This window comes from Bos grunniens, chromosome 11, assembly GCF_055505025.1.
Source record: "Bos grunniens cultivar Pamir isolate PY7600 chromosome 11, Bosgru_T2T1.0, whole genome shotgun sequence".
NCBI lineage: Eukaryota > Metazoa > Chordata > Mammalia > Artiodactyla > Bovidae > Bos > Bos grunniens.
In genome coordinates, this window is record NC_141175.1 from 1,503,383 (window position 1) to 1,525,889 (window position 22,507).

At 66.3% G+C, this 22,507-nt stretch overlaps 5 protein-coding genes and 1 pseudogene across 12 annotated transcripts; 1 reads left to right on the forward strand and 5 right to left on the reverse strand.

The window, feature by feature from the left end:
- Window positions 1-153: 153 nt before the first annotated feature.
- Window positions 154-1,764, reverse strand: STPG3 (sperm-tail PG-rich repeat containing 3). Its single transcript, XM_086324095.1, has 6 exons — window positions 1,655-1,764; window positions 1,411-1,565; window positions 1,174-1,308; window positions 1,005-1,093; window positions 594-888; window positions 154-507 (listed from the first exon to the last, which is right to left on the reverse strand). The coding sequence occupies exons 1-6, from the start codon at window positions 1,759-1,761 to the stop codon at window positions 374-376; spliced, it is 915 nt and encodes a 304-aa protein (XP_086180221.1). The 5' UTR covers window positions 1,762-1,764; the 3' UTR covers window positions 154-373.
- Window positions 1,765-3,587: 1,823 nt separating this feature from the next.
- On the forward strand, window positions 3,588-7,533 carry CIMIP2A (ciliary microtubule inner protein 2A). Its single transcript, XM_086324094.1, has 7 exons — window positions 3,588-3,707; window positions 5,302-5,516; window positions 5,607-5,869; window positions 5,964-6,090; window positions 6,285-6,379; window positions 6,661-6,778; window positions 7,165-7,533. Exons 1-7 carry the CDS (start codon window positions 3,652-3,654, stop codon window positions 7,251-7,253), a joined length of 963 nt encoding a protein of 320 aa, XP_086180220.1. The 5' UTR covers window positions 3,588-3,651; the 3' UTR covers window positions 7,254-7,533.
- Window positions 7,244-9,691, reverse strand: TUBB4B (tubulin beta 4B class IVb). The gene is made up of 4 exons (XM_086324084.1): window positions 9,546-9,691; window positions 9,170-9,278; window positions 8,983-9,093; window positions 7,244-8,452 (listed from the first exon to the last, which is right to left on the reverse strand). The coding sequence occupies exons 1-4, from the start codon at window positions 9,600-9,602 to the stop codon at window positions 7,392-7,394; spliced, it is 1,338 nt and encodes a 445-aa protein (XP_086180210.1). The 5' UTR covers window positions 9,603-9,691; the 3' UTR covers window positions 7,244-7,391.
- Window positions 9,692-13,665: 3,974 nt separating this feature from the next.
- On the reverse strand, window positions 13,666-19,751 carry SLC34A3 (solute carrier family 34 member 3). Of its 8 annotated transcripts, XR_015136027.1 has the most exons (14): window positions 18,431-19,049; window positions 18,215-18,337; window positions 17,888-17,977; window positions 17,388-17,516; window positions 17,164-17,307; window positions 16,984-17,095; window positions 16,700-16,895; window positions 16,415-16,504; window positions 16,232-16,319; window positions 15,941-16,108; window positions 15,747-15,863; window positions 15,370-15,494; window positions 14,970-15,097; window positions 14,115-14,252 (listed from the first exon to the last, which is right to left on the reverse strand). XR_015136027.1 is itself a non-coding variant. In XM_086324068.1 (13 exons), exons 2-13 carry the CDS (start codon window positions 18,297-18,299, stop codon window positions 13,788-13,790), a joined length of 1,809 nt encoding a protein of 602 aa, XP_086180194.1. In that variant the 5' UTR covers window positions 18,300-18,337; window positions 18,989-19,751; the 3' UTR covers window positions 13,666-13,787. The 8 variants fall into 8 exon arrangements, 7 of the variants coding, with proteins under 7 accessions (XP_086180194.1, XP_086180199.1, XP_086180198.1 ...); XM_086324068.1 differs by lacking the exon at window positions 14,970-15,097 and having other exon boundaries at window positions 13,666-14,252; window positions 18,989-19,751; XM_086324073.1 differs by lacking the exon at window positions 14,970-15,097 and having other exon boundaries at window positions 13,666-14,252; window positions 18,215-18,340; window positions 18,989-19,751.
- LOC147362210 (uncharacterized) lies at window positions 19,095-20,446 on the reverse strand (annotated as a pseudogene).
- On the reverse strand, window positions 20,410-21,459 carry RNF224 (ring finger protein 224). Its single transcript, XM_086324090.1, has 2 exons — window positions 21,329-21,459; window positions 20,410-21,030 (listed from the first exon to the last, which is right to left on the reverse strand). The coding sequence occupies exon 2, from the start codon at window positions 21,027-21,029 to the stop codon at window positions 20,559-20,561; it is 471 nt and encodes a 156-aa protein (XP_086180216.1). The 5' UTR covers window position 21,030; window positions 21,329-21,459; the 3' UTR covers window positions 20,410-20,558.
- Window positions 21,460-22,507: the final 1,048 nt, after the last annotated feature.

The window sequence follows — 22,507 nt, forward strand, 5'->3', positions numbered from 1 at the left end:
TCAGGCTGCCACACCAGCCACTCTAGAGAAGAGAGCACTGAAGGGAAAGAGAAGGGGACCTGGCCAGGGGACAGCAGACGCAGCAGGTCAGCCGTGGGCCACTCTGCAGGACGGCTCAGGAAGGGCCAGCGGTCTCCAAGCACACACAACTCGGACGAACCAACAGCACCTCGGTATATAGCAAGAGGGTGGGCCCTCCTCGTCCACAGCTCAGAGGGGTTGGCTGGTCAGGAGGGTGGATCAGACGTGCCCAGAGAGTCAGAAGGCCAGGCCGGGGGTGGGGGGCACTGAGTTCCAGAGGGAGGCCCAGCAAGGCCCCCGGGGGGCAGGGTTTCATGTGCTGACCCGGCAGGCCGGGTGCACCCCGCAGGCTCTAGAGCGCACAGAAGGGGCCAGTGTTGTGGCGCTTGGGCCTCCGCACGCCTTGGATGACCACCCGGGCTGCCGAGGGGAACCGTGAGCTGTAGCAGTCCTCCACGTCGTAGGCGGCCGGGCCTGGGGTGCAGGCTGCAGAGGGGAGGCGGGTGCAGTCACTGTGCCCACCTGTGCCGCCCAGGTCCACCCCTCCCGCCCCCCGTCTCCCCCCACCTTACAGGAGCCCACCCAGGAGGCCAGCAGGGGCGAGCGGCCCATGGAGAAGGCGGGTGGGCACGGGCCCTTCAGACGGCAGCCCGGAAGGATGTTGTAGGTGCTGGGGCCAGGCCCTGTCTCGTCCCCTGTGGGCGGAGGGGCCTGCAGGAGGGGCTGGGCCCGGGGCCCTGCGCCCCCGCCCTGCAGCACCCCCTGGCGGGCTCGGGCCTCAGGCGGCCTGGAGGCAGGGCGGCCCCTGAAGCTGAAGGCTGGGCAGGCAGGCGGGCTGGGCAGCTGGTAGTCGGCAGGCGATGGCCACTGTGGGGAGACGCGGCTGCTGTAGGCCTGCCCCTCGGGGGGGCCCACCCACCCCACCCCACCCCACCCCACCCCACCCCACCCCACCCCGCCCAGGACCTGCAGGCTGGCCGCACCTTCTGCTCTTGGTTGAAGTCAGTTTTCTGGGTGAAGGGGCTGTCACTCTGGAACCACACAGTGTGCCACGCCCTGCGGCCTCCGCCTTCTGCAGTGGGCACAGGGTCACAGGGGTGCCTGTGGCCAGGGTCCCTCTCCAGGTGAGGGGGCGTGGGGAGGGGCACGCACCATGGGTGGGGTGTCTGCGGCCGATGCTGAAGTGGGGGTGTGGGGAGGACTCTCGCAGCGACGCGTCTGGCACCTGATACTTGGTGGGGCCGGGAACATGCAGGTCGGTCACGATGGGCGGGCGTTGCTCCAGCACTGGCGGGACAAGCCCTGGGCCTGGGTCCTCCCAGCGGCCCCCACCCGCCCCGCCTGCTGCCCCGACCAGCACGGGGCTGGGGAGCCCGAGCCCTCACTCACACAGCCCCCTCAGGTTCCGAGTGAGGGGCTCCTGGAGGGGGCTGGTTTGTGTCCTGAGCCCCACCTGGAGCTCCTGCACTGCTGGGGGCCACATCTCCTCCCAGGTGGCCCCCAGCCCTAGTTCCAGGCCCGACAACAGCACAGCAGCATTGAGCCTGCGAGAGACACGAGCAGCCACCATCCACGCAGCCTGAGGGCCACCCAGGCCACTGCCCCCCAGCCAGCCCACCGCGCGGGCAGTTACTGGGAAGTCACAGGTGGCTTCTGCTTCAGGGAGCCATGGGTCCAGTGTCTGCCTCCATTGATGTGAAAATTTGCCAGGAATTTCACCGCCTTCTGGTCAAAATTCATTATCAGGGTCTCTGGCTCCCCTCCCCTAGGGACATCACAGGGCTCTGTGACCTCACTGACTGGACATGGGTCCCCCGTTGCCAGGGACTCCCTGGGAAGCACTGTCCAGCCCTAAAGTGGCCTCTCCCCTGACCAGCGATGTGGGTTGCCCTGGGATCAGCTGCCCCCAGCAGGCCCCCGTGACTCTCAACTCCGCTGACCTTTCTCCTTCCTCCACTTTCTTGTTCCAACCCTTCTGATCTCCTGGACTTTTGGGTCTCCCGAGGCCCTAGGGCCCACTCTAGTAGTGCTTGGGAAGGACTGAGGCCCTGGCAGAGGGTAGAGAAGGGGGCAGGGGCTGTGGGCTGCTGAGCCTGCAGGGCCAGCCGAAGGAGACACAGGGGAGGGCAGAGGGGACTCCCCAGGGAAGGGGGAGGCAGGCCCGGCAGCTCAGGTGAGGCTGGGGGACACTGTCCTTGGGGGGGCGCAGAGCCTGGACGGGGCTGCTGAGGCTGAAACACGAAGCCACGATGAGGCCGGGTGGGCGCCAGGCCCCCGCAGCGCCTTCCGGAGCCGACCAGCTGACCGGCCCCGGCCCCGGCCTTGGCCTCACCCGGGCAGCACAGCCAAGGATGTCCTGTCCCCCAGTCCCCCACGCACGCCTGTTTCTCCCTCTCCAAGGCCCTCCCATCGGGCGCCTCCAGGCCTGCCTGGTGCTCCTGTCGGTAGCGACTTGCTTGAGGAAACACACCTTTAATCAGGGCGAGGGGCTCCCCGCCTGCTCCAGGGTCGCTCCCTGGGGAGCAGCTCGGGTTCCCCGGGACGAACCCTGCCATGGTGGGTGACGCGCACACCTGTGCCCCGCGTCTCCTCGGGACCGAGTGGGAGCCGCGGGGCAGAGCCCGGCCGCCGGTGTCCCCACGGGAGAGGTGGTCTCTGTGCTGGTGAGGAGCGTCAGGCCGCCAGAGCCCTCACTCGTTTAACCGAGGCTCTGTCCTCGCTGTGGGCACGTTTCACGTGCTTTTCTGTTGAGTGTTAACTTCTCATGGGTTTGCTTTGGGAGCTTGTTTCTACTGATACCATATCTGCACTCAACACTCCCTGGAGACGCTTCCCGCACTGTCACCTGTCTCTTGGTACTGATTATACTGTTTTTTGACATGTGCTTGAACCTGCTAACTGCCTCCTTTATGCCACCTTTCTTCATTGTTTGCTTAGAAAGTCCTCCCTACACCCCCGCCCCCCAAAAATCAGGATTTGTTTTAAATGGAAAATAGTGACAGATCAGGAGACGTGGGTTCGATCCCTGGGTCGGGAAGACCCCTTGGAGAAGGAAATGACAACCCTTTCCAGTCTTCTTGCCTGGGAAATCCCATGGACAGAGGAGCCTGTGGGCTACAGTTCCTGGGGTCACAAAGAACCGGACTTGACTTGGTGACTTAAACAGCAGTGCCGGCTCCAGGGCAAAGACCCCCGAGGACCGAGTCCCGGCGGCTCCCTGGCTCAGGAGGTCACTTGCTGAACCTCATGGCGGTGCCTCCAGAGTGGCCAGCGCCTCGTGTCTGAGGAGGGGGCTCAGGGTGGGGGCTCAGTTAGCCTCACCCCGAGGGGCTGCTTTTCACTGGGCCCCTGGCCTCCTGCGGGTTGTGAGCATCCTGGCCCAGGCCTGCCCCTCACTGCCCAGCGGGGCTGCCTGGGCTGCCACTGGGGCTCCTATTCTCCAAGTGCTAGGTCCCCAGTGTGACAGCCCCAGCCTGTGGCCCCACCTTGAGGGGGGAGTGCTCACCGGTGCGGGCAGGGCAGCTCAGCAGTCAGGCCTCCTCACAATGGTTGCCAGGCAACAGGGCTCCTCTCTGGATGGTGGCAGGCACAGGCGTGGGGCTGGAGGCAGCCCTGCAGAACTGAGGCGCGATGACAGCCCCTCAGAAGCACAACCTCTTCTCGCCAGAACCTCACTACATCCCTGGGTAAGCGCCACAGGCCTGGGCCGGGCCTGGGTCCCAGGGGGGTGGCGCAGCATGGCCAGGGCCCTGAGGGGATCCCAGAGCTGGGTCTCCAGGAAGCTGAGGCCGGAGCAGGGGCTCTTGGGCGGGAGCTGGGAACCGGGGTGCCCAGGGAGCGGGGTGAGGCTGCAGGCCAGTCAGGAGGGCTGGGGCAGGTTTGTGGGGGCCTGGCTGGCCCGCCCTGCCGGTGCAGCCGTGCCAGGTGGGCGCACGTCTGCGGAGAGCAGAGGCTGGGGTCGGCATGACAGCTGGGGGTGCTGGCCTCTCCCTCCAGAGTGCGTCCTGCTTTAACGAAGAGCTGAGCTGGGACAGCCCTGGCGGTCTGGGGGTTAGACACTCTGCTTCCACCGCAGGGAGCAAGGATTCAATCCCTGGCCCAGAAACTAAGACCTTGCATGCCTTGTGCCCCCAAAACATGAAAAAATAAATTAAAAAAATAAAGAGGACATGAGCTCCCAGAGTGAACTGATGGGCATGGCCTTCAGGCCGCCTTGCTAGGTGTCCCCACGTCAAAAACAGAAACGGGGAGTTCTCTGGGGGTCCAGCCGTTAAGACCGAGCTTCTGCTGCAGGGGGCACAGGTTCGATCCCTGGTTGGGGAACTAGGATCCTGCCTGCCCCACAGCAAGACCAAAAACAAACAGAAATGGGCCTCCTCACTGACGCAGCGTGCACACTGACACACACTCAGACCACATGCAAAAAAAGGCCAGTGAGAACAGAACCAACTCTGGTGACACTGAAGAGGCCCTGCCCTTCAGGCTCAGCCTCGCTCAGCTCGTGGACTGACCTGTATTCACTTGAGCAGGGTCTTTTTGATAGACTTTATTTTATATATGTATGTGTTAGTATTTGTTATTTCTGGCCATGCTGGGGCTCTGTGCAGGGGCTCCCCCTGGCCGTGGCGAGCGGAGGCCCCTCTCCACGGCAGTGCCCGGCTGCTCAGCGCAGTGCTGTCTGGCGGAGCAGAGGCTCTAGGTGCACAGGCTTCAGGAGCTGCAGCGGGCAGGCTCAGTGGTTGTGGGTTGCTTCGTGGCACGTGGAATCTTCCCAGACCAGGGACTGAGCCCGTGCCCCCTGCACTGTGCCACCAGGCAAGTTTTTAAAAAGAAAACAGCGCACACCCCTTGCTGTCACACAGGCCATTCCTCAGGGCTCAGCCGTAGCACCCACGCCACTTTCCCACAGGCCTGAACCTCCCCCACCAGCAGCGTCCTCCCACACCCTCCCCGTATCCTGCCAGCTCCCCTGTGCCTCAGCCCAAGGCCCAGCCTGTCTCCTCCCTGCAATGCTCTGGGGGGCAGAGCTCCCCATTCTCTCATCTTTCCACCCCTTGCTGGAAAATGGCTGGCGGACAGCGGGGAGGACGACGCAGCTCCCTTCCCACTGGCCAGGCCTGTTCTCGGTGCTTGGCCTGAGCTGCCCACTCGAGCCCCAGGAGCCCGATGGCGGGGCTGCCGTGACCGCGCTCTGCAGGCGTGTGGAGGCTCTCGTCTGCGGCCCGCAGGCCAGGTCCACACCTGCTGGTGGGGCCCGGCCTCGCCCTCTCGCCTCTGCAGCTATGCCGGCTTCTACCCGCAGCTGCGCTACCGGGTGGGGGACACCTACGGGCGCACCACGGCGCAGCTGCTCACAGACCCCAGCGTGCAGAAGAGCCCCTGCTCCGTGCTGGCCCCCGTGGCCAAGCCGAAGTTCATCGAGGACTTCAGCAAGCCCAAGCCACCGTTTGTGCCCTGCCGTGACCTGATCGAGCCCTACATACCCCACTACACTGGTAAGCCGTCTGCACCCCTGCACCTCGGCCCTGCCACACCCCAGGATGCCCTCCTGCCTGCTGTGGCTCAAAGCTGCCCTGTCCACACAGGTCTGAAGCCCTACAAGAACTTTGAGATGCTGGGCCGGTTCCCACCCCAGGAGGCGGATGCCCAGGGGTCCCTGGGGGGTGAGAATGTATCCAGGCAAGTCCCACTGCCTGCAGGCTTCATGCCCTATCCCCCTTACGCCCCCTGCCCTCCGGGCAGGAAGGGGGACTCCAGGGACCTTGGACACCCGGGGCTGCGGCTGGCATTAGGGGAAGAGGCCTGGAAGAGCACCGCCCCTGCCTGCGAGGCTCCCGGGCAATACCAGGTAACTGAGGGACACCCCAGGAACACGGGCACCAGGCCCCACCCCAGCCAGACCTGGCAGGGGCTGGGCAGTGACCTGCGCCTCCCCATTTCAGCTGTACCACTGCAGGAGGGACGAGTCCCCACCCCTCGCCCACTGGCAGGAGACACTCGACGTGGGCAGGTTCCACAGGCTGCCGCAGCTGGGCCACCCCAAGCTGATCCAGCGCAAGGCCATCTCAGGTGCGTGCCCTCCCCACCAAGGCCCCAAGGGCCCGGGGGAGAGCAAGTGAGGAGGCTGCCCCTGGGCCCTTCCCAAGGTGGGCACTCTGAGGGCCCATTCCTCTTTAGGAAGGGCGAGGAGACTGCACAGACTGCCCTGACACCCCCAGGGCAAGTGGGGACCTGCAGGGGACACTGACCTCCTCCTTCCCCAGGTTATGCAGGCTTTGTCCCTCAGTTTGCCTGGGTGATGGGGATGAATTATCGCGATGGGGTCACACAGGCTATGGACGAGTTCGACAAGAGCCAGGTGTGTGGACACCACCCCTGGGTGAGCAAGGCTGTCTCCACCCTCTGGCTTCCCTGGGGGAAGCTCTGCCTGGCCCAGAGGCTTTCCCTTGAGCTCCCCGCTACCCCCAAGCCATGTCCTTCTGACTAGGTCTTGGCTCCCAGGTCTGGAGTGCCGTGGGGAGGACAGACACGAGCCACTCACTTCCCAAAATGCCAGCCTTACACCGCCAGGACATTCTGCTCCATGGTTTCCAGCTCGGGAGGCAGGACATGGCAGCACTGACCTGCCTGTTTTCCCAGTTTCTGCTCAGAAATCCCATCTGTGCCCTGGGTGAGAGGCTGCCCAGCACACACTGGCCCAGCAACACCATCTACAGAAGCCAGGGCCTGATACCCTTCTACATGGGCTTCATACCCTGTGAGTGCCTCTTGGAAGATGTCACGGCGACAGGCCACTGTGGGGCGGGGCCAGGGGCTGGGCCCTCTTAGCCAGGCCTAACCTCAGGCAAGGTTCCCTTGGGACAGGACGACCCCAAATGACCCAAAGTTCCCTCAGTGTCCCAGCTTCCCCCAGTGCACAAGGGGCTCACTGACAGCCCTGACTAAAAGCCAAGAGGCCAAGTGCCTCCAGACCACGCTGGCCTCCTGGGGGGTTTCCCGTGCACAGGCTGGGCCCACCTCTGGGAGGCGACCCCCGGCTCCCCAGCCTGCATGTTCACAGGCCCCTGGCCCCTGCAGCAGCCCCGCGTGTGCTCTACGCGTGCAGTGAGCCCAGGGGCTCAGCAGCAGCGTTGCCCCTCACAGCCATGCAGGACAACTACGCACTGACCTTCGGCAACAGCACCCGCAAGGCCTATCAGAAGGAACTGGAGAGGCGCAGCCGGACACTATGAAAACGCTTTAATGGTGGTGGCTGTACAGCGCGTGATGTCAAGACAGGAAAGAACACACACACAGTGAGACAGACTATCAGAGCGGGCTGTGAGTGAATAAAGAGTTCCCACGGCCTCGGCCTTCTGGCTCCGGCGGCTCTAGGCCACCTCCTCCTCCGCCTCCTCCTCGAACTCGCCCTCCTCCTCGGCCGTGGCGTCCTGGTACTGCTGGTACTCGGACACCAGGTCGTTCATGTTGCTCTCGGCCTCGGTGAACTCCATCTCGTCCATGCCCTCGCCCGTGTACCAGTGCAGGAAGGCCTTGCGCCGGAACATGGCCGTGAACTGCTCCGAGATGCGCTTGAACAGCTCCTGGATGGCCGTGCTGTTGCCGATGAAGGTGGCCGACATCTTCAGGCCGCGGGGCGGGATGTCGCACACGGCCGTCTTCACATTGTTGGGGATCCACTCCACGAAGTAGCTGCTGTTCTTGTTCTGCACGTTGAGCATCTGCTCGTCCACCTCCTTCATGGACATGCGGCCCCGGAAGACGGCGGCCACGGTCAGGTAGCGGCCGTGGCGCGGGTCGCAGGCGGCCATCATGTTCTTGGCGTCAAACATCTGCTGGGTGAGCTCGGGCACCGTCAGTGCCCGGTACTGCTGGCTGCCCCGGCTGGTTAGCGGGGCAAAGCCGGGCATGAAGAAGTGCAGGCGGGGGAAGGGGACCATGTTGACAGCCAGCTTGCGCAGGTCAGCGTTGAGCTGGCCCGGGAAGCGCAGGCAGGTGGTGACCCCGCTCATGGTGGCCGACACCAGGTGGTTCAGGTCCCCGTAGGTGGGGGTGGTCAGCTTCAGGGTGCGGAAGCAGATGTCGTACAGCGCCTCGTTGTCAATGCAGTAGGTCTCGTCTGTGTTCTCTACGAGCTGGTGGACTGAGAGGGTGGCGTTGTAGGGCTCCACGACGGTGTCTGACACTTTGGGCGAGGGCACCACGCTGAAGGTGTTCATGATCCTGTCTGGATACTCCTCCCGAATCTTGCTGATGAGGAGGGTGCCCATCCCAGACCCAGTCCCCCCACCCAAGGAGTGGGTCAGCTGGAAGCCCTGCAGGCAGTCACAGCTCTCCGCCTCCTTCCTCACGACGTCCAGCACCGAGTCGACGAGCTCTGCGCCTTCCGTGTAGTGCCCCTTGGCCCAGTTGTTCCCGGCCCCGCTCTGACCTGCAAGAGAGGGCAGCCGGTTGCTATTCAGCCAGGCGTGTGCTCACCACCGATCACTCGTGCCAAAAAGGCCAAACGACACAGCGTGAGGTAACACACAAAACCCACCCTACAGGTACAGCAGATGGGCCCCCAGACTGATAAAGTAACGACGTAGGCGATGAAACACCACGGTGTCACGCTGACATGGTTAAACAACAAACCAGCCCCTCCCATGGGCAGCCTCTGCCAACTCCCAAGAGCAGACGAGCTGCCACTGCCTCCAGCTCAGCCTTCCCGGCAGGGAGATTACATCTGCCTGCTCCTTCCCGGCAGGCAGACAGCTGGGCCTTCTCGGCAAAGCCGCTTTAGGTGAGGGGATTGAATGACTCTAGAGAGAAGGAGGGCGTCCTGGAACCCAGCTTCTACTAAGAATAAAGAGTGGATCAGAACCTCGGCTCTGCGAGTCCTGAAGATGGCGACATTGGGCACCCCCTGACCTTTGCGCCGTCCTGGCTATCAGCCACCACCCACCCCGATCCGCGGCTCACCGAAGACAAAGTTGTCCGGCCTGAAGATCTGCCCGAAAGGCCCCGAGCGCACAGAGTCCATGGTGCCCGGCTCCAGGTCCACGAGCACCGCGCGGGGCACATACTTGCCACCTGGGGGGCGGGAGGGCGTCAGCGAGGGGAAGGCCGCGGGGCGGCATGGGGGTGGGGAAGGGGCGCGGGGTCTCACCGGTGGCCTCGTTGTAGTACACGTTGATTCGCTCCAGCTGCAGGTCGCTATCCCCGTGGTAGGTGCCGGTAGGATCGATGCCATGCTCGTCGCTGATCACCTCCCAAAACTACGGGAGACGCGGGCGGGCCGGGCCGGGGCTGAGTCACGCCGGAGGTGCCCGGAGCCGACCCCGCCCCGGACGGCGCGGCGCGGCCCGGCCCTCCCTTCCCCCGCCGCCCCCTCAGACCCCAGCCGCTGCCCGCTGCCCTAACCCCGGTTCCGGCCCCGCGAGGGGCCGCAATGCGGGGGCGCCGCCCGCCGGATGCCGCCATCTTTCCCGCCGCCAGCCCGCCCCGCCCGGAGGACCCGCGCCGGCCCAGACGTCCCCGCTCACCTTGGCGCCGATCTGGTTGCCGCACTGGCCGGCCTGCAGGTGCACGATCTCCCTCATGGCGGCGGCGGCGGCGGCGGCTGCTGCAGCGGGGGCGGCTGCGGAGGAAAGAGCCGAGCTAAAGCCGAAATGCGGGCGCGCAGAGTGCTACAACCGACGCTGCGCCGGCGCTTATATACCCGCCGCGCCCGCCCCCGCCAGCCTCTTATTGGGCGTCCAGAGCGAGGCTGGCAGGAGGCCTCGTTTGATTGGCTGTAGCCCTGTCAATCGGGCTGCCCAGGGCCCGCCTTCCCGACGCCGCTCGCCCTTTATTGGTCCGTCGCGGCCTCTGCGCTCCCTATCCAAGTCCCCCCCCTCGCTCTGCGGTCTTCTGACCATTGGCTGTTTCAAATGATTGATTTGTGCTCCCATTGGCCGGCTCCGCAGAGCACCCCGACAGCCTGCCGCTATTGGCTGGCGGGGCCGGCGTCCTGGTAACCGCCGCAGTGCCGCGGGGACCGGCGCGGGCGGGGCGCGGGCTCGGGCGGGGCGCTGCGGGGGCCGGCCGAGCCCGGGGCAGGCGGGCGGGGCGCGCCCCGTGGCCCTCGCGTGAGCCCGGGCCTCGCTGTGCGCCTTTTAGAGGGCGGCCGGGCTCATCTTGCGGAGTCTTAGAGCGGAGGAGGGGCTCGGGGCCGTTCACACGGACGCCCTCGGGGATCGGAGGCCGAGGGGCGGCGGCGCCGGGCCCGCCCCCTGAGCTTTGGGGGCCGCCTGCCCCCTTCCTCGGTCCTCAGGCCCGCATAGGTCGTGGGCAGGTGGGCGAGCGCGTGGGGCCGCGGCGCCCGGCCGGAGAGAGGTGGGCGCGGGGCGGGCGGGGCAGGATGGGGCCCTGCTCGGCAGCGGCTTGCGGCTTGTTGTGGAGACCGCGCTGGCCTGGCGCCTGTTGCCTTGGTGCCTTGGCCCCAGGAGCGCACAGAGCTGCGTGGAGACACGAGGGCCGCGCCCAGGCCTCTGGGCAACCACACATCGGTACACCTGGCTGAACAAATGCTTGTACTTTTCCTTGAATTTTGTTTGGAGAAAAAAAAAACAACTTATGAGAAAAAAAAAAAAACCCCAAAACAGTTAACTTGCATGTAGTCACACTTTTAATCAATCATTTTAAAAACAGTCCCCTTGCATTATATTTTCGTAATGTCCGCCGTGGACAGTCTGTCTCGCTGTGGCCTCGGGTCCTCTCTAGATTCTGGTTTTCTCAGTGAGGTTCTTGCCCTCCTCGCTCCCCAGCCCATGGATGTTGTGGGCAATACCTGGTGATTTCTACCTAAAGAGAGTGTGCTTGCTCTTCACCGTGTACTTCAGGACACCGCCGTTTCCTGGCGTGTTGCAGCGTTAGGGCACTTCATGGTATACTTAATCTGGGGATGAAATGGTTGGGAAGTAGCACACTGGCATAGGGATGAGTCTTAACATACCCTGAGAGTGGTCTGCAGCTGCAGTCCTGAACCTGACCTGAAGTGTGAGTCAGCATGTCAAAGTAATAGTCCTCGAAGGGCCTAGGGGACCAGCCCCTTCCCCTGCACCAGTCCAGGAAGGTGGGCCCGGCTGGTGCTGGCCACAGGCAGTGGCTTGTCGGATGTGCAGGGTCCCTGCCTGGTATCTAGGGTTCTCACAGTGCACTGCGAGGTAGCTTAGCTGCCCAAGCAGGCCTGCGAGGCCCTGGCACTGCAGCAGGGAGGCTCCAGGGTCTTGTAGCACTGAGTCGTCACAAATGAGTGAGAAACGGAATAGCTCAGACTTTGCTCCAAGTGAGCCAGTGAGTCGGGGCACTTTGAAATGTTTGTCAGAGCCTTCCCTCCTCGCCACCCACCCTGGGCTGAGACCCCCACTGGCAGAAGTCTCTGCTTCCTGTGACCAGTGCGCACAGGGCCGGGAGTTCAGCGTGGCCATGGCACCCCTGCTTTCCGGGTAACAAAACAGCTGTCACCCACCCAGGTGTGAGCCCCAGGGACCCTCGCGGCACCAGGTTGCCCACCTTGTCCTTCCGAAGTGAACACTGGCGGGAACGAGGCAGCAGGCCTCTCTGTGGCCCTCGGCCAAGGACCACAGTAGGCGCCGCTGCACGGGCCGGTGGTGGGGGAGGCCCTGCAGGTCCCCAGCCTTAACCAAGGGCGTTCCTGCCGCAGGGTGGCGGTGGGCTCCTGTGAGCCACCGGGTCCAGGCTGGGGGGAGGTCCGGGCCCAGTGGGGGTCTGTGGCCCAGCGGGACGCAGGGCAGAGTGGGTGGGGGCTGTGGGAGTGCCGGACACCTGGCCCTCCCGCCCGAGCCGGCAGCTGTTGAAGGCGTCCTCAGCGACAGCTCTGTTTACCGGTGGCCATGGTCCCAGCGGGAGGCTGCATTACCGCCTGGCGGGAGCAGCAGGCAGACAGTGGTTCACGGCCTCAAAAGACCCAGCAGTCAGCCTTTGTGGGTGGCCTCACCCGCCCCCGGAAGGAGAGGTGCACGCACTGGGTACTTGCTTCCCCTCTCACTGCCTTCCCACAATGGGGAGGGGGAGCCCCCCGCCCCTGTCCCTGGGGAAACAGCCAGGACCAGCCCCTCCTCAGGGACTTCCATGGGAGTCAGGCTGATGTCAGAAGGGCAGGTGTGTCCTGAGGTCACAAAAGTGGGGGGAAGCCAAAAATAGGTACATGGACCTGCCCCAGGGGTCTTGTTCGCACGAGGCCCCTTGTGGGTCTCAGAGCAGGTGGCTAGCTCTTCCGGAGGCCAGGGTGAGCCCCAGGCTCAGGAGATCTAGAAGCTTGTTGGGAGGATAGGAGACATGGGGGCGCTGAGAGGGGCTGGGGGACACGGGAAGGGGGGTCTATGAGAACCCGGGAACGAGGGAGATGACGCCACTGTGGACAGGAATTGGTTCTGAGGTCCCCGTCTCATCTTCCTGACCACTCACACCTGTCCCCCCACCGGGTTTGGCTAGGCACACCTGGGGGGCTGGGAAGGAAGGTGGCTCCCATCTTCAGGGCAGCATCCCTGGATCAGAAGGTGGTCACTGGTCGCAGCTGCAAACCGAGAAACCAGCCAACACACACACACCCCCAGCCCTCCCCGGATCCGAGCTGCCTAGGGGTCTGCACATGGGCACCCCAAAGTGCCCGAGTTCTGGGGGAGAGACTGGATCCGCCAACCCTCTCCTCTCAGGGCTGTGGCGGCACAGGGTCCGGCTGGTGTCGGGTTACCAGCGCCCGGCTCCGGACAAAAGCCTTGCTATGTGGAAACCCGCGGCGCGGGCACGGGGAGGGGGAGGGGAGCCAGTCCCGGGTGGGCACCTGGCCCAGAGATGTTTTACCTAGGTGCGGCCTCCAGGGGCGAGCTGCGCCGGGCGTGGCGGGCAGGATCCACTCCCTGGGGTGGGGGCACTGAGCACCTGCTCTGCCCAGGACGGCGGGGTGGCGCCCCTGGCCGCCCCGGTGCAGGCCGGCGGACATGGGTAACCGCGCACTGGTCCGCCGGCACCGCGCCCCCGACCCGCCGCCCCCGCAGCCCCCGCAGCCCCGTGCCCCGCAGCGGCGGGCGCCGCGCCGCGGGAGGAGAGCGGGGACGCGGGGGAGCGGGGCGCCTCGGGGCCACCCGGTCCTCACCCGTGCCCTCCCCACTCCGCGACGCACCTGCGGAATTCGGGGCCCCGCAGCGACCACGTGACTCCCTCCAGGCCGACCGCCGACAGGGGCTGCAGGGCGCCGGAGCTGCCCGCGCGTCCGCCCTCCCTCCCTGCACCACAGGGAAGGCCCCGGCCGCGTCCAGCCTCCCTGGACCCCGAGCTTCTTGCTGCGGGGTCTCCACGCTCCGGATCCGCGGCACTCAGGGCCTTCTGCCGCCAGCGGCCGCGGAGAGAGAGTCACAGCTCGGGCTTCGGCTGTTTGGCCGCACCTCCAGGGACTTCCAGCTCCTACTCGGGCTCGGCGCTGGCCCCCGAGTGTCCGCTGGAGGGCGGCAAAGGCACTGCCCCACCCCCAGCTCCCTACCGGGCTGGGTGGGGTGTAGGGTGGGGAAAGTTTGGGGTCGAAGCGGGGGTAGGGGGAAGTTGGGGGTCGAGGGTGCCCCTCCCCATGCAGCCCCGGATTGGAGAGAGAAGACCACCCACACCTGGGTACAGACTTTTTTTATTTGCAAAGAAGGCGACTCAGGTGACTCAGAAGTCCGCAGCTACTGGGATCCCCCAGGGCCGCCAGAGGTCAATGGGGCGAGGGGGTGAGGCACGTCCACCCTTCACAACTGCTGGGAGGCCAGAACCTGGGGGTTCTCATAGCAGTGAGCCTCCTTGGCCACAGCCTGAGGGGGGCTGCAGGCCTTGCAGGGGCAGCAGCGTCTCACCAGGAGGTCCCAGGGCTCCAGAGAGCGGAGCCAGAGGGGCAGCCAGACCCAGGAGCGCAGGCGGCGGGGCAGCCAGGCGGGCCGGTGCCGCTGCAGGACAGTGACCAGGGCGACGAGGAGCACCAGCACTACCAAGGGTGCCCCGACTGCAGCCAGCACTGCGCCCCCCGCCAGGGAGAGCCCGAAGGCGGCCAGTGGCAGCACCAGGAAGCAGAGCAGCAGGTAGGCGACAGCCACCCAGCGGTAGCTGGCGGTCAGGTTCCCAAAGTACTTGGCCAGCGGGACAGGCAGCCGGAGGATGGGCACCACATACCACAGCAGGATACCCGCCAGGTTGAAGAAGAAGTGGATGAGAGCGACCTGGAGGGAGGGAGGGAGGGCCTCAGGAGCCTGGGCTCCCTGGGAGGCATGCCCCTCCCTGATGGTCACTGTGGTGGGCACGCTCTTCCCACACCCCACAGTGCCCTGAGGCTCAGGAGCCTAGTACGGCATCGCCATGTGGTAACTATGTCTCTGATGGCCCTGTGGATTCCACCTTCCCCTGAGCTGGCTTCACTCGCCTATGCTTCATCCACAGCGACCCTACTCATGCTCATCCCTCAGTGGGCTTAGCCACCCAGCCCCAGGTTCTGGCCTGGCTCCTGTGAGGAGTTGCAGGGCTACACGTGGAGGGAACACAACTCTCTCCAGGGGTTGCTGGAGAAGTCGAGGAGTCGCTGTGGTGGGTGCATTCTGGAGGGCTTCCTGGAGGAGGGGATCAGGGCTCTGCACTGGGAGGTTCTAAATGGACAGAGACAGAACCGAGGCGAGAGAGCAGGTGGGAGTGGGGGAGCGCTGGGGTTTATCTCTTCTTGTGGGCAGCAGCCCAGTGAGATCCAGGCCTTCGAGAGCTGCACCTATTAGGGCGCTGGGATGGAGGCAGTGGGGCCCAAGGGCCAATCTGGAGAGAATCAGAGGGACTGAATGGGACTGGGCGTGGGGCTCAGAGCTGGGGGGCTGGCGGGAGGCGTCCTGGAGGCAGAATTGGGACTGGGTAGGGGAGAACGGAGGGAGCTGGGGAGTCGTCCAAGTGGGGACCTGTGCCATTTAGGCCGCTGGGGGTGGAGGGCATCCCAAGGCGGTGAGATGGAGGGGCTTGAGGCCACAGCGGTCCCTCAGGAGAGCCGCCAGCTGGAACCGGGAAGAAGACCTGGGGCTACAGGGTCCTGGAAATGACGAGGTTGCAGGGGAAGAGGGGAAGGCCTGGGACCCGGACAAGTCCCACAGGGTCCTTGGGGTCCCAGGAGGCGAGGCTGTGGGCTTGAGTGGGCAGCCAGAGGTGGAGTCCTGGAGAGCCAGGGCCTGAGGCCCCAGGACACACATCCCACCACCAGCCTACAGGACCGGACAGGAGGGGGACTGACCCAGAGCGGAAGTCCCAGGCCCGTGTTGGGAATGGAGGGGCCTGCAGGCCGGGGAGGGTGCGGGAGGGCGGTACCTGGACGGCGCTGAGCAGCATGTCCGAGGGGCTGGCCAGAGCTGCCAGCAGGGCCGTGGTGGTGGTGCCAGTGTTGGAGCCCAGGAAGAGAGGATATGCTCGCTCCAGGCTGATCACCCCGACCCCTGGGGGAGCCAGGGGTCATCACCGGCCCTGAGCCCACCCACTCCCCACCAAGGAAGAGAGGGTACGCTGGCTCCAGGCTGATCACCCCGACCCCTGGGGGAGCCAGGGGTCATCACGGGCCCTGAGTCCACCCACTCCCCACCAAGGAAGAGAGGGTACGCTGGCTCCAGGCTGATCACCCCGACCCCTGGGGGAGCCGGGGGTCACCACGGGCCCTGAGCCCACCCCCAGGCGCTGCGGGCTCTGCTCACCGATGAGCGGCACTGTGGCCGCGGTGAAGACGCTGCTGCTTTGGAGCGCGAAGGTCAGGCCGGCGCCCACGAGCATGGCCAGGTAGCCGCTGAGCCAGCCAAACGGGCGGGGGAAGTCTGCGGAGCGAGGGCCGGTGACCCCGAGTCCCGCTTCCCCGCCCCCACCCCCGCGGCGGCCCCGCTTCCCGCCGCACCGGCGTTGATGACTGTCCTCACGGCCTGGGCGACGCGGCCCCGCAGAGTGGAGTTGAGCAGCTTGACAATGAGGACGAGGCAGGAGCAGAGCACGAGCAGGGAGGCGGCCAGCAGGATGAGGCCCACGGCCAGGTCCGCGAGCGCCGTGCCCGCAAACAGGTGGCGGCCTGGGGCAGGGCGGGGGCAGGTGAGCCGCGAGCTGCACGGGGCGGCGGGGGCGCGCGGGGCGGCGGGGGCTGGCGGGGGCGCGCGGGGCGGCGCGCGGGGCGGCGCGCGGGGCCGGGCCTCACAGGGCAAGGGCTCCTCAGACGCAGAGCCGTTCTTCCCAGGGCAGGGGCCCCCCGCCGCCGCTCCGCAGTAGCTGCTGTTTCCCGCGGTCTGGGAAGGCAAGGCGGTGAGGCTCAGGACGGGCTCAGAGTAGGCGGGGCCGGGTAATTCGGCGGGTCTGGGGTCAGGGATTAGCGGCGCCTCACCGTCTGCTCCCTGGTGCCGCACCATCGCTTAATAAGGCTCCGGTTGGTGGTGTTGCCCGTGGCACTGCCCATAAGGACATCAGCGTCCAGCTGGGGACAGAGGATCCGGGTCTAGCGTCGGTTCTTCAGGGCTGGCCTGGGGCTTGGAGGACTGCAGCCAGGGCCACCGCGCTGGATCCCTCTCTTGCCCCGCCCGACCCCGGGCCCAGACCGGTCTCCCCAGCAAAGCCCTTCCAGCCAGGCCCTGGCCTGTGCGGCCTGCCGGAAAGGAGCCAGCCGCCTCACCTGCACGATGAGGTGTGTGAGCGGCCGGGTCAGCACCTTGAGGATGTCGGGCGCGTGCCCCCCGGGCTGCAGGCTGGCGGTGCCCAGGATCAGCGCACTGAGCCTCTCCAGGGGGGCCGCGGCACTCTCCAGCGGCAGCAGGACCAGCGCCGTGAGCCAGTTGAAGATGCCGTGCACAGCCGAGCCGCCGAAGGCTCTGGAGTCACACAGAGGCAGCTGGGTGCCGGTCTTGGCCACCATCCGGATCGCCGCCCCGGCCCCTGCCTGCCCCTTACCCCGCTCACCTCCGAAACTCGTCCCGGTCCCCTGACTGTGCCATCGAGACCAGGGTGCTGGTGATGGATGTGCCCACGTTGACACCCATGATGATGGGCACAGAGGCCCGGACGGTCAGCACTGTGGGGGCGCTGCGTCAGCCAGCCACTCCCACCCCCCCACCATCCCCGGAGGGGAGGGGCACTCACGCTTGGAGGCCACCATGCTGACCACGATGGAGGAGGACGTGCTGGAGCTCTGCACCAGGACTGTGACCAGCACGCCAATGACCAGTCCAGCCACAGGGTTGGACAGCACCACGTTATCCTTGAAGATGTCTCCGGTTACTTTGCCTGCATCCGGGAGACAGGTGTCCTGAGGCTGGGGAGGCCAGGCTGGCCACCAGCCCACAGCCACCTGGTGGGTCACTCACTGCCTAGCAGCTGGAAGGCGGAGCTGAGGATGTCCAGGGAGCAGATGAAGAGGTAGAGGCCGCCCAGCAGCCCACAGGCCTTGAGGAAGCCAGTGAGCACCCGCAGCGCCCTGCCGGCCGCACTGAGCTCTGAAGACACATTCCAGGGAGGTCCTTGGCGGGGCCTCCCGTGCACCCTTTTCCCAGGCCCCTTCTTTTTCTCCCCTTTCCCAGGGCAGGGCCTCAACCCCCCTTCTCTGTCCCTTGGCAGAATGCTGAGGCCGACAGCCCTCTGGGGTCTCCTGGGAGCCTGACTGCCCACAGGACAGAGGAGGAGGGCCAGCGCGGCCTGTAGCAGTCCCAGTGAAGGACCGGGTGCCCTGGTTGGGGTCTGTGGAGCGTTTCCATGTGGCCTGTTGGAGCAGAGCTCATCCTCGCTCTCTCCCCGAGAACCCTCTCCAGACTCACACCCAGCAAGGTGCAGCCATGCCGGGCCAGCCACCCGCTGCCTCCAGACCTACCTCTCCAGGCCTGTCCGGTGTCCTTCAGCTGAGGGAGGGCCCAGGGGTCCATGTCTCTGTCTTCCAGGAGGGAGGCAGAACCAGAGATCCCTGCAGGGGTTGGGGTCAGCTAGGGCCAGGGACCTAGCTGTTTCCTGGACACCTTCAGGTGGGGCCCACAACACAGGGGCTTGGGGTGAGGGACAGGAGCGGGAAGGAGGGGTCTGGCTCGTGGGCTCTCCTGGGGACCGGCTAGTACCCCTCGCCCAGCTTCCCCAGCGCGATGAGTCAGGGGCCAGGTGGGTGGGCAGGGATGCGGTGGAGGTTGGGCCCCTGGGTCTCTGGTACCTGCGTCTCCCAGCCTCTGGTCCAGCAGGCCAAGTGTGTCCAGAGGGGCGGGAGGGGCCGGGCCCCCGGTGAGGGGATGCGGCATGATTTCAGGCAGGAACGGACCCAGGCCCAGACCCAGACCTGCTGGCGAGAAGGGCAGTTCAACGCTGCCCCCTGCCCGCCAGCTCTCGGGGTGTCCTGGCCCGAGACCTTCCCACTGTCCCCCCTTCCCACCTGCTGTTGGCCTCAGTGGTCTCCCCCTTCCTCCGTCTGCAGGGGGATGGCTATAGTGACCCCAGGTGGCTGTCAGGCAAATTCAGTCTGGTTTGGGGGGACAGAGTGGAGGGATCCCTGGCTCGCTGCTGGTTCTGGCTGGAGGAAGGGCTAGTGGGTGACCCAGGGTACTAGGGTGTAGCCAGAAGTGGTCGGGACTCCGGGGCGTCTCCTATTGGGTGTCACAGAGACCATTGCAGACAGTCACAGCTTAGACTTTGGCATTTGGTACCAAACAGCAATGTCTCCACTTGATAAGGGTCCACTCCCAGTGGTGGGGAGCAGGACAAGGGGCTTGACGCCCTCCCACCTCAAGGCTCCTTCCTCAGCCTGCTGGGCCTGGACCCCCAGGGTCTAGGTCCTGGGGAGCCTGCGGTAACCCCTCGCTCTGGCTGCCCCCAAGCTGGTCGCTCAACCTCAGCTGCTGGAGAGTGAGGTGGGCGCTAAGCCCTGGGCCTGGAGGTCACCCAGCCCTGACCCCAGTGTCCTGGGCCCCCGCCTGGTTCTAGAAGCTCCTACCTGTGTGGGCAGTGAGGGGCACCTTCGGGGAGGAGACACGGGCCGAGAGCAGCTGCAGGTCAAAGATCCGCTGGGCGCACACATGACCTGCCGTGTACTGAGCCCATTAATGTTTACCAAGGAGCCAAGGGCCCCCCAGGGGTACCATCGCAGCCCTGGGTGCCGGCCTCTTCCAGGCCCCACCGTCACCCAGGGGTGAGCAGGGCTGGGCTGCTGGCCCCCAGAGCTGGGCTCTCGCACGTGGACGTCTGAGGGACATGACAGGATGCTGCGTGCTGGCCACCTGCGGCAGGCGGGATGCTGGCACTCTGGCCGGCCATCCTGGGGACCCCTCGGGAAGTCCGCCCTCGTCTCTGCAGGCCTTCTCGTGCCTGTCCTGCCGCTGTCACATGGCCAGAAGGAAGCTCTTTGCACCAGGTGGGCAGGGAGGGCAGCAACCCCCGAGGTCATCCAGTTCAGGGCTGGGCCTAGCAGAGCTCCCAAGCGGCGCAGCCCCAGAGGTGGCCAGCAACGGTCACAGTCACAGGTGTCACTGACTTCTCCTGCAAGTGGGAGGAGGGCCCACCCCAGGCCACACTGCTCTTCAGCCCGGCACCCGAGCCCACCTGTTTCTCTCCCCAGCTGAGTCCGGCCCCCTTGTTCACAGGTGCCTCTTTCTGGAGTCGGGCCCCTTCCCGCTCCGGAGATGCGGGGAGGGTGAGTGGCCCCGCGGGGGCCAGCCCCGCCCCAGCTGGCTGCTGTCTCGAGCCCCTGCCTGCTGTCCACCAACCGTCGGTGCTGGGGGACTTTGTCCTCGGGAAGGAGGAACTTTCTGACTGTCCTCTCAGCACATTCTTTGGCCCGTCCCTCCCATCCTGCCCCCCACGGCTGGGGCGGGCCCCTCGGCCCTTCCAGGGATCCTGAGCAGCAGCCCCTTCCCGAGCGGGGGTGGGCGTGTGGCAGTCTGACCTGTGGGGTCTGTCTCTGGTCCCTCTGAGGTCTGTGTGGCCGCCCCTGGAAGGCAGAGGACGCCACAGGCCCGGGGAGGGGCGGCTGTCGTGAGCGCCCGTCGGCAGCGCCCCCGGCTTGGAGCTCCCTGCACACCTACAGCAGCAGCCATCGTGCTTGTCCTCCCCAACAGCACCCGTCACGGCGGGAGCCGGGGGCACTGAGCAGGCGGGCTTCACAGGGGGTGAAGGCAGAGACCCTCCCGCTGGGCTCAGGGCTCTGTAAGGAGGGGGCCTCCTCGATCAGGCCAGGAGCGGCCTCTGCTGGGCCTGCCCCCCCAGCCTGCAGCCAAGGCCCGGACACCGGCCCCCAGACCCTTTCAGGAGCCGCCGCTGAGCCGCGTCCAGACCTGGGCTGGGCTCGCAGGCGACTCTGACAGCAGCGCCCCTGCAGTGCACGCAGACCACCGTGGGGCCTGGGGGTCCTGGCCCGGATTCCAGCTCCCGCAGGGGCGCACAGCGCTGTGGGCATAGCTCACGACCTTAGGTGGCGGCCCCGGGGCGAACACCAGAGCTGTTTCGGGAAGGCGGTGCCTCGTGCTGCAGGCCGAGGCTCCCTTCCGAGGGGCAGCGCTGAGCAGCGCTCAGAGCTGGGGGCTGCCTGAGGGATCCCAGCAGAGGCTGCGGCAGCCTGGGCAGCAGCCTCCGGGCTGGAGGAAGCGGGGCGGGGGGCCCGACGCGGGGAGGAGCCTGGCCGGCTGCTGAGTGACAGTGGGGCTGCCCTTGCAGGGCCCGGGGGGCTGTGGCTCCAGGCGAGACGGCCCCCGTCCGGCCCTGATGGCCAGGAAGGCGGCCAGGTCGAGGTCCAGCATGGCCACCCCTCCACGGGGCATGGGCGTGCTCTGGCGGCACTGCGGGCAGGGGACCCAGTGCTGCGCAGGGGCCGGCGTGGCCAGCCGCCGCACGCACGCCTGGCAGACAGTGTGGCCGCAGTAGAGGCGGCGGGGCAGGTGCCCGGCGAGGTCATAGGCCGAGTAGCAGACGATGCAGTCACCGCACTGGGGCCCAGCGGCTGCGGCCTCTTCAGAGGCTGAGTGCCCCTCCGGCAGCAGCATCCTGGGGAGGGATATGGAGGGGGCAAGGTATAGCCTCTGCAAGCATCCCCCGGGCTTGGGCTCCGCACGGGAAGTGCTCCCCCCGCCCCAGAGGACAGGAATCCAGGCCTCTGCAGACGTGGGAGGTGGGCAGTGGCCAGTGGGGCTGCCCGACACCGGGGCCTGGGCACAGCCTCAGTCCTCGTGACTGCCAGTGAGGCAGCACCCTGGCCTGCGGTCCTGTCTCGGTGGCCCTCGGGCACCCTCCCAGGCTCATACCCACCCCCCAGCCGCCTGCTCGAGCCCCAGGTCTGTCTTACCTGCGTCTGCTCTGCCAGGCGGCTGTGTCCAGATCGAGGGTGGCCGGGGGCGGGCTGGGGGGACCTGGGGCGCCTGGGGCTCCCTCCCTGGGGCTCACGTTACTGGCTGAACGTGGACCAGTCAGCGGGGAGGCAGGTGGTGGCTGCGGGCTGCGTGGGCTCCCCTTTCAGCCACAAAGCGCTTGCAACTGGATCCACCAACACTGCCAACTGGGCTGGAGACGCCCCTGCTCTGCCTGCCCCGCCCCCACCCACCCACGCTGCGCAGCGCTGCCCAGCTTCCTGCCTTGTGACCCGGATCTGCGCCCACTCATACTCGACCACCACTCACAACAGGAAAGCTTTCTGGCTTCCACCTGGGTGCTGCCTGCTCTTCAGCACTCGGTTCAGACGTCACCTCCTCCAGGAAACCTGCCAGGACCCCCACAAGCTCAGCGCCCTGAGGGGCCCCGCCACCCTGTGGCTCAGTCACTGTGTGCGTGTCCGTGCTGAACTGTCGCGGTGCCTTTCCATCCCCTCGGTGTTCCCATCACAAGCTAGCCCCACGAGGAGGCCCGTGAGCACAGGAGTGGAGAGACCACCCAGAAACTCCCAGCACAGGGCGCTATGGAAAGCCCCAGGCACCCCTTCAGAGGTCACCTCCCCCTGGCATACACCTGGCCGAGGCCCCAGGCCCAGCCCGGTGGCATAGCAGGATGGGGTGTGTCGGGGAGGGCTGGGAAGGAGTCAGACCCCAGAACCTCCCCCGCTGGAGGAGGCCAAGGGCCAGAGGGCCCCTCCTCACTCCCACCACTCTGGCAGTCCTCGGCCTCCTGGGCTGGTTGGACGGGTTTCTGTGGCTGCCCCGGGTGGGGTCATCTTCCTGTGGGGGCCAGCCAGGGGCCAGGGGCCGGGAACCTGGCATGCCTGAGTCCCCATGTAGTCAGGCCAATGACATGTCTGCCCACACCCAGAGACTGGTCCTGCCACGCGGCCAGTCACCAGGGGTCAGGGGAGGGCTGTCACCGGGACCCGTCTGTCCTGCGAGGCCAGCTCGCCTCCTCCAGCTGTCTGCCCCATCCCGGAAACATCAAGGCACCTGGTGCTGGCCTGGATGCTCCCCCTGCACATGCGCTTCCCTGCCTCACCCCAGGCCCGAGTGGCTCAGCGCCCCCGGCCTCCCACGCAGGCATGCCGTGC

What these genes read in the sequence shown, in the direction of transcription:
- STPG3 (XM_086324095.1), bottom strand. Translation starts at nt 1,761, where the DNA reads ATGAATTTTGACCAGAAGGCGGTGAAATTCCTGGCAAATTTTCACATC. An exon ending in ACTTCAACCAAGAGCAGAAG is followed by an intron (nt 889 to 1,004) that starts GTGCGGCCAGCC and finishes GTCTCCCCACAG; the next exon opens with TGGCCATCGCCTGCCGACTA. An exon ending in GGCCTCCTGGGTGGGCTCCT is followed by an intron (nt 508 to 593) that starts GTAAGGTGGGGG and finishes TCCCCTCTGCAG; the next exon opens with CCTGCACCCCAGGCCCGGCC.
- CIMIP2A (XM_086324094.1), top strand. Translation starts at nt 3,652, where the DNA reads ATGACAGCCCCTCAGAAGCACAACCTCTTCTCGCCAGAACCTCACTAC. An exon ending in GAACCTCACTACATCCCTGG is followed by an intron (nt 3,708 to 5,301) that starts GTAAGCGCCACA and finishes TCGCCTCTGCAG; the next exon opens with CTATGCCGGCTTCTACCCGC. An exon ending in AGGCTCCCGGGCAATACCAG is followed by an intron (nt 5,870 to 5,963) that starts GTAACTGAGGGA and finishes TCCCCATTTCAG; the next exon opens with CTGTACCACTGCAGGAGGGA.
- TUBB4B (XM_086324084.1), bottom strand. Translation starts at nt 9,602, where the DNA reads ATGAGGGAGATCGTGCACCTGCAGGCCGGCCAGTGCGGCAACCAGATC. An exon ending in GCAACCAGATCGGCGCCAAG is followed by an intron (nt 9,279 to 9,545) that starts GTGAGCGGGGAC and finishes CGTCTCCCGTAG; the next exon opens with TTTTGGGAGGTGATCAGCGA. An exon ending in GCCGGACAACTTTGTCTTCG is followed by an intron (nt 8,453 to 8,982) that starts GTGAGCCGCGGA and finishes CCTCTCTTGCAG; the next exon opens with GTCAGAGCGGGGCCGGGAAC.
- SLC34A3 (XM_086324071.1), bottom strand. Translation starts at nt 18,299, where the DNA reads ATGCCGCATCCCCTCACCGGGGGCCCGGCCCCTCCCGCCCCTCTGGAC. An exon ending in CACCGGACAGGCCTGGAGAG is followed by an intron (nt 17,517 to 17,887) that starts GTAGGTCTGGAG and finishes ATGTGTCTTCAG; the next exon opens with AGCTCAGTGCGGCCGGCAGG. An exon ending in GAGGACAGTCATCAACGCCG is followed by an intron (nt 15,864 to 15,940) that starts GTGCGGCGGGAA and finishes CTCGCTCCGCAG; the next exon opens with ACTTCCCCCGCCCGTTTGGC.
- RNF224 (XM_086324090.1), bottom strand. Translation starts at nt 21,029, where the DNA reads ATGCTGCTGCCGGAGGGGCACTCAGCCTCTGAAGAGGCCGCAGCCGCT.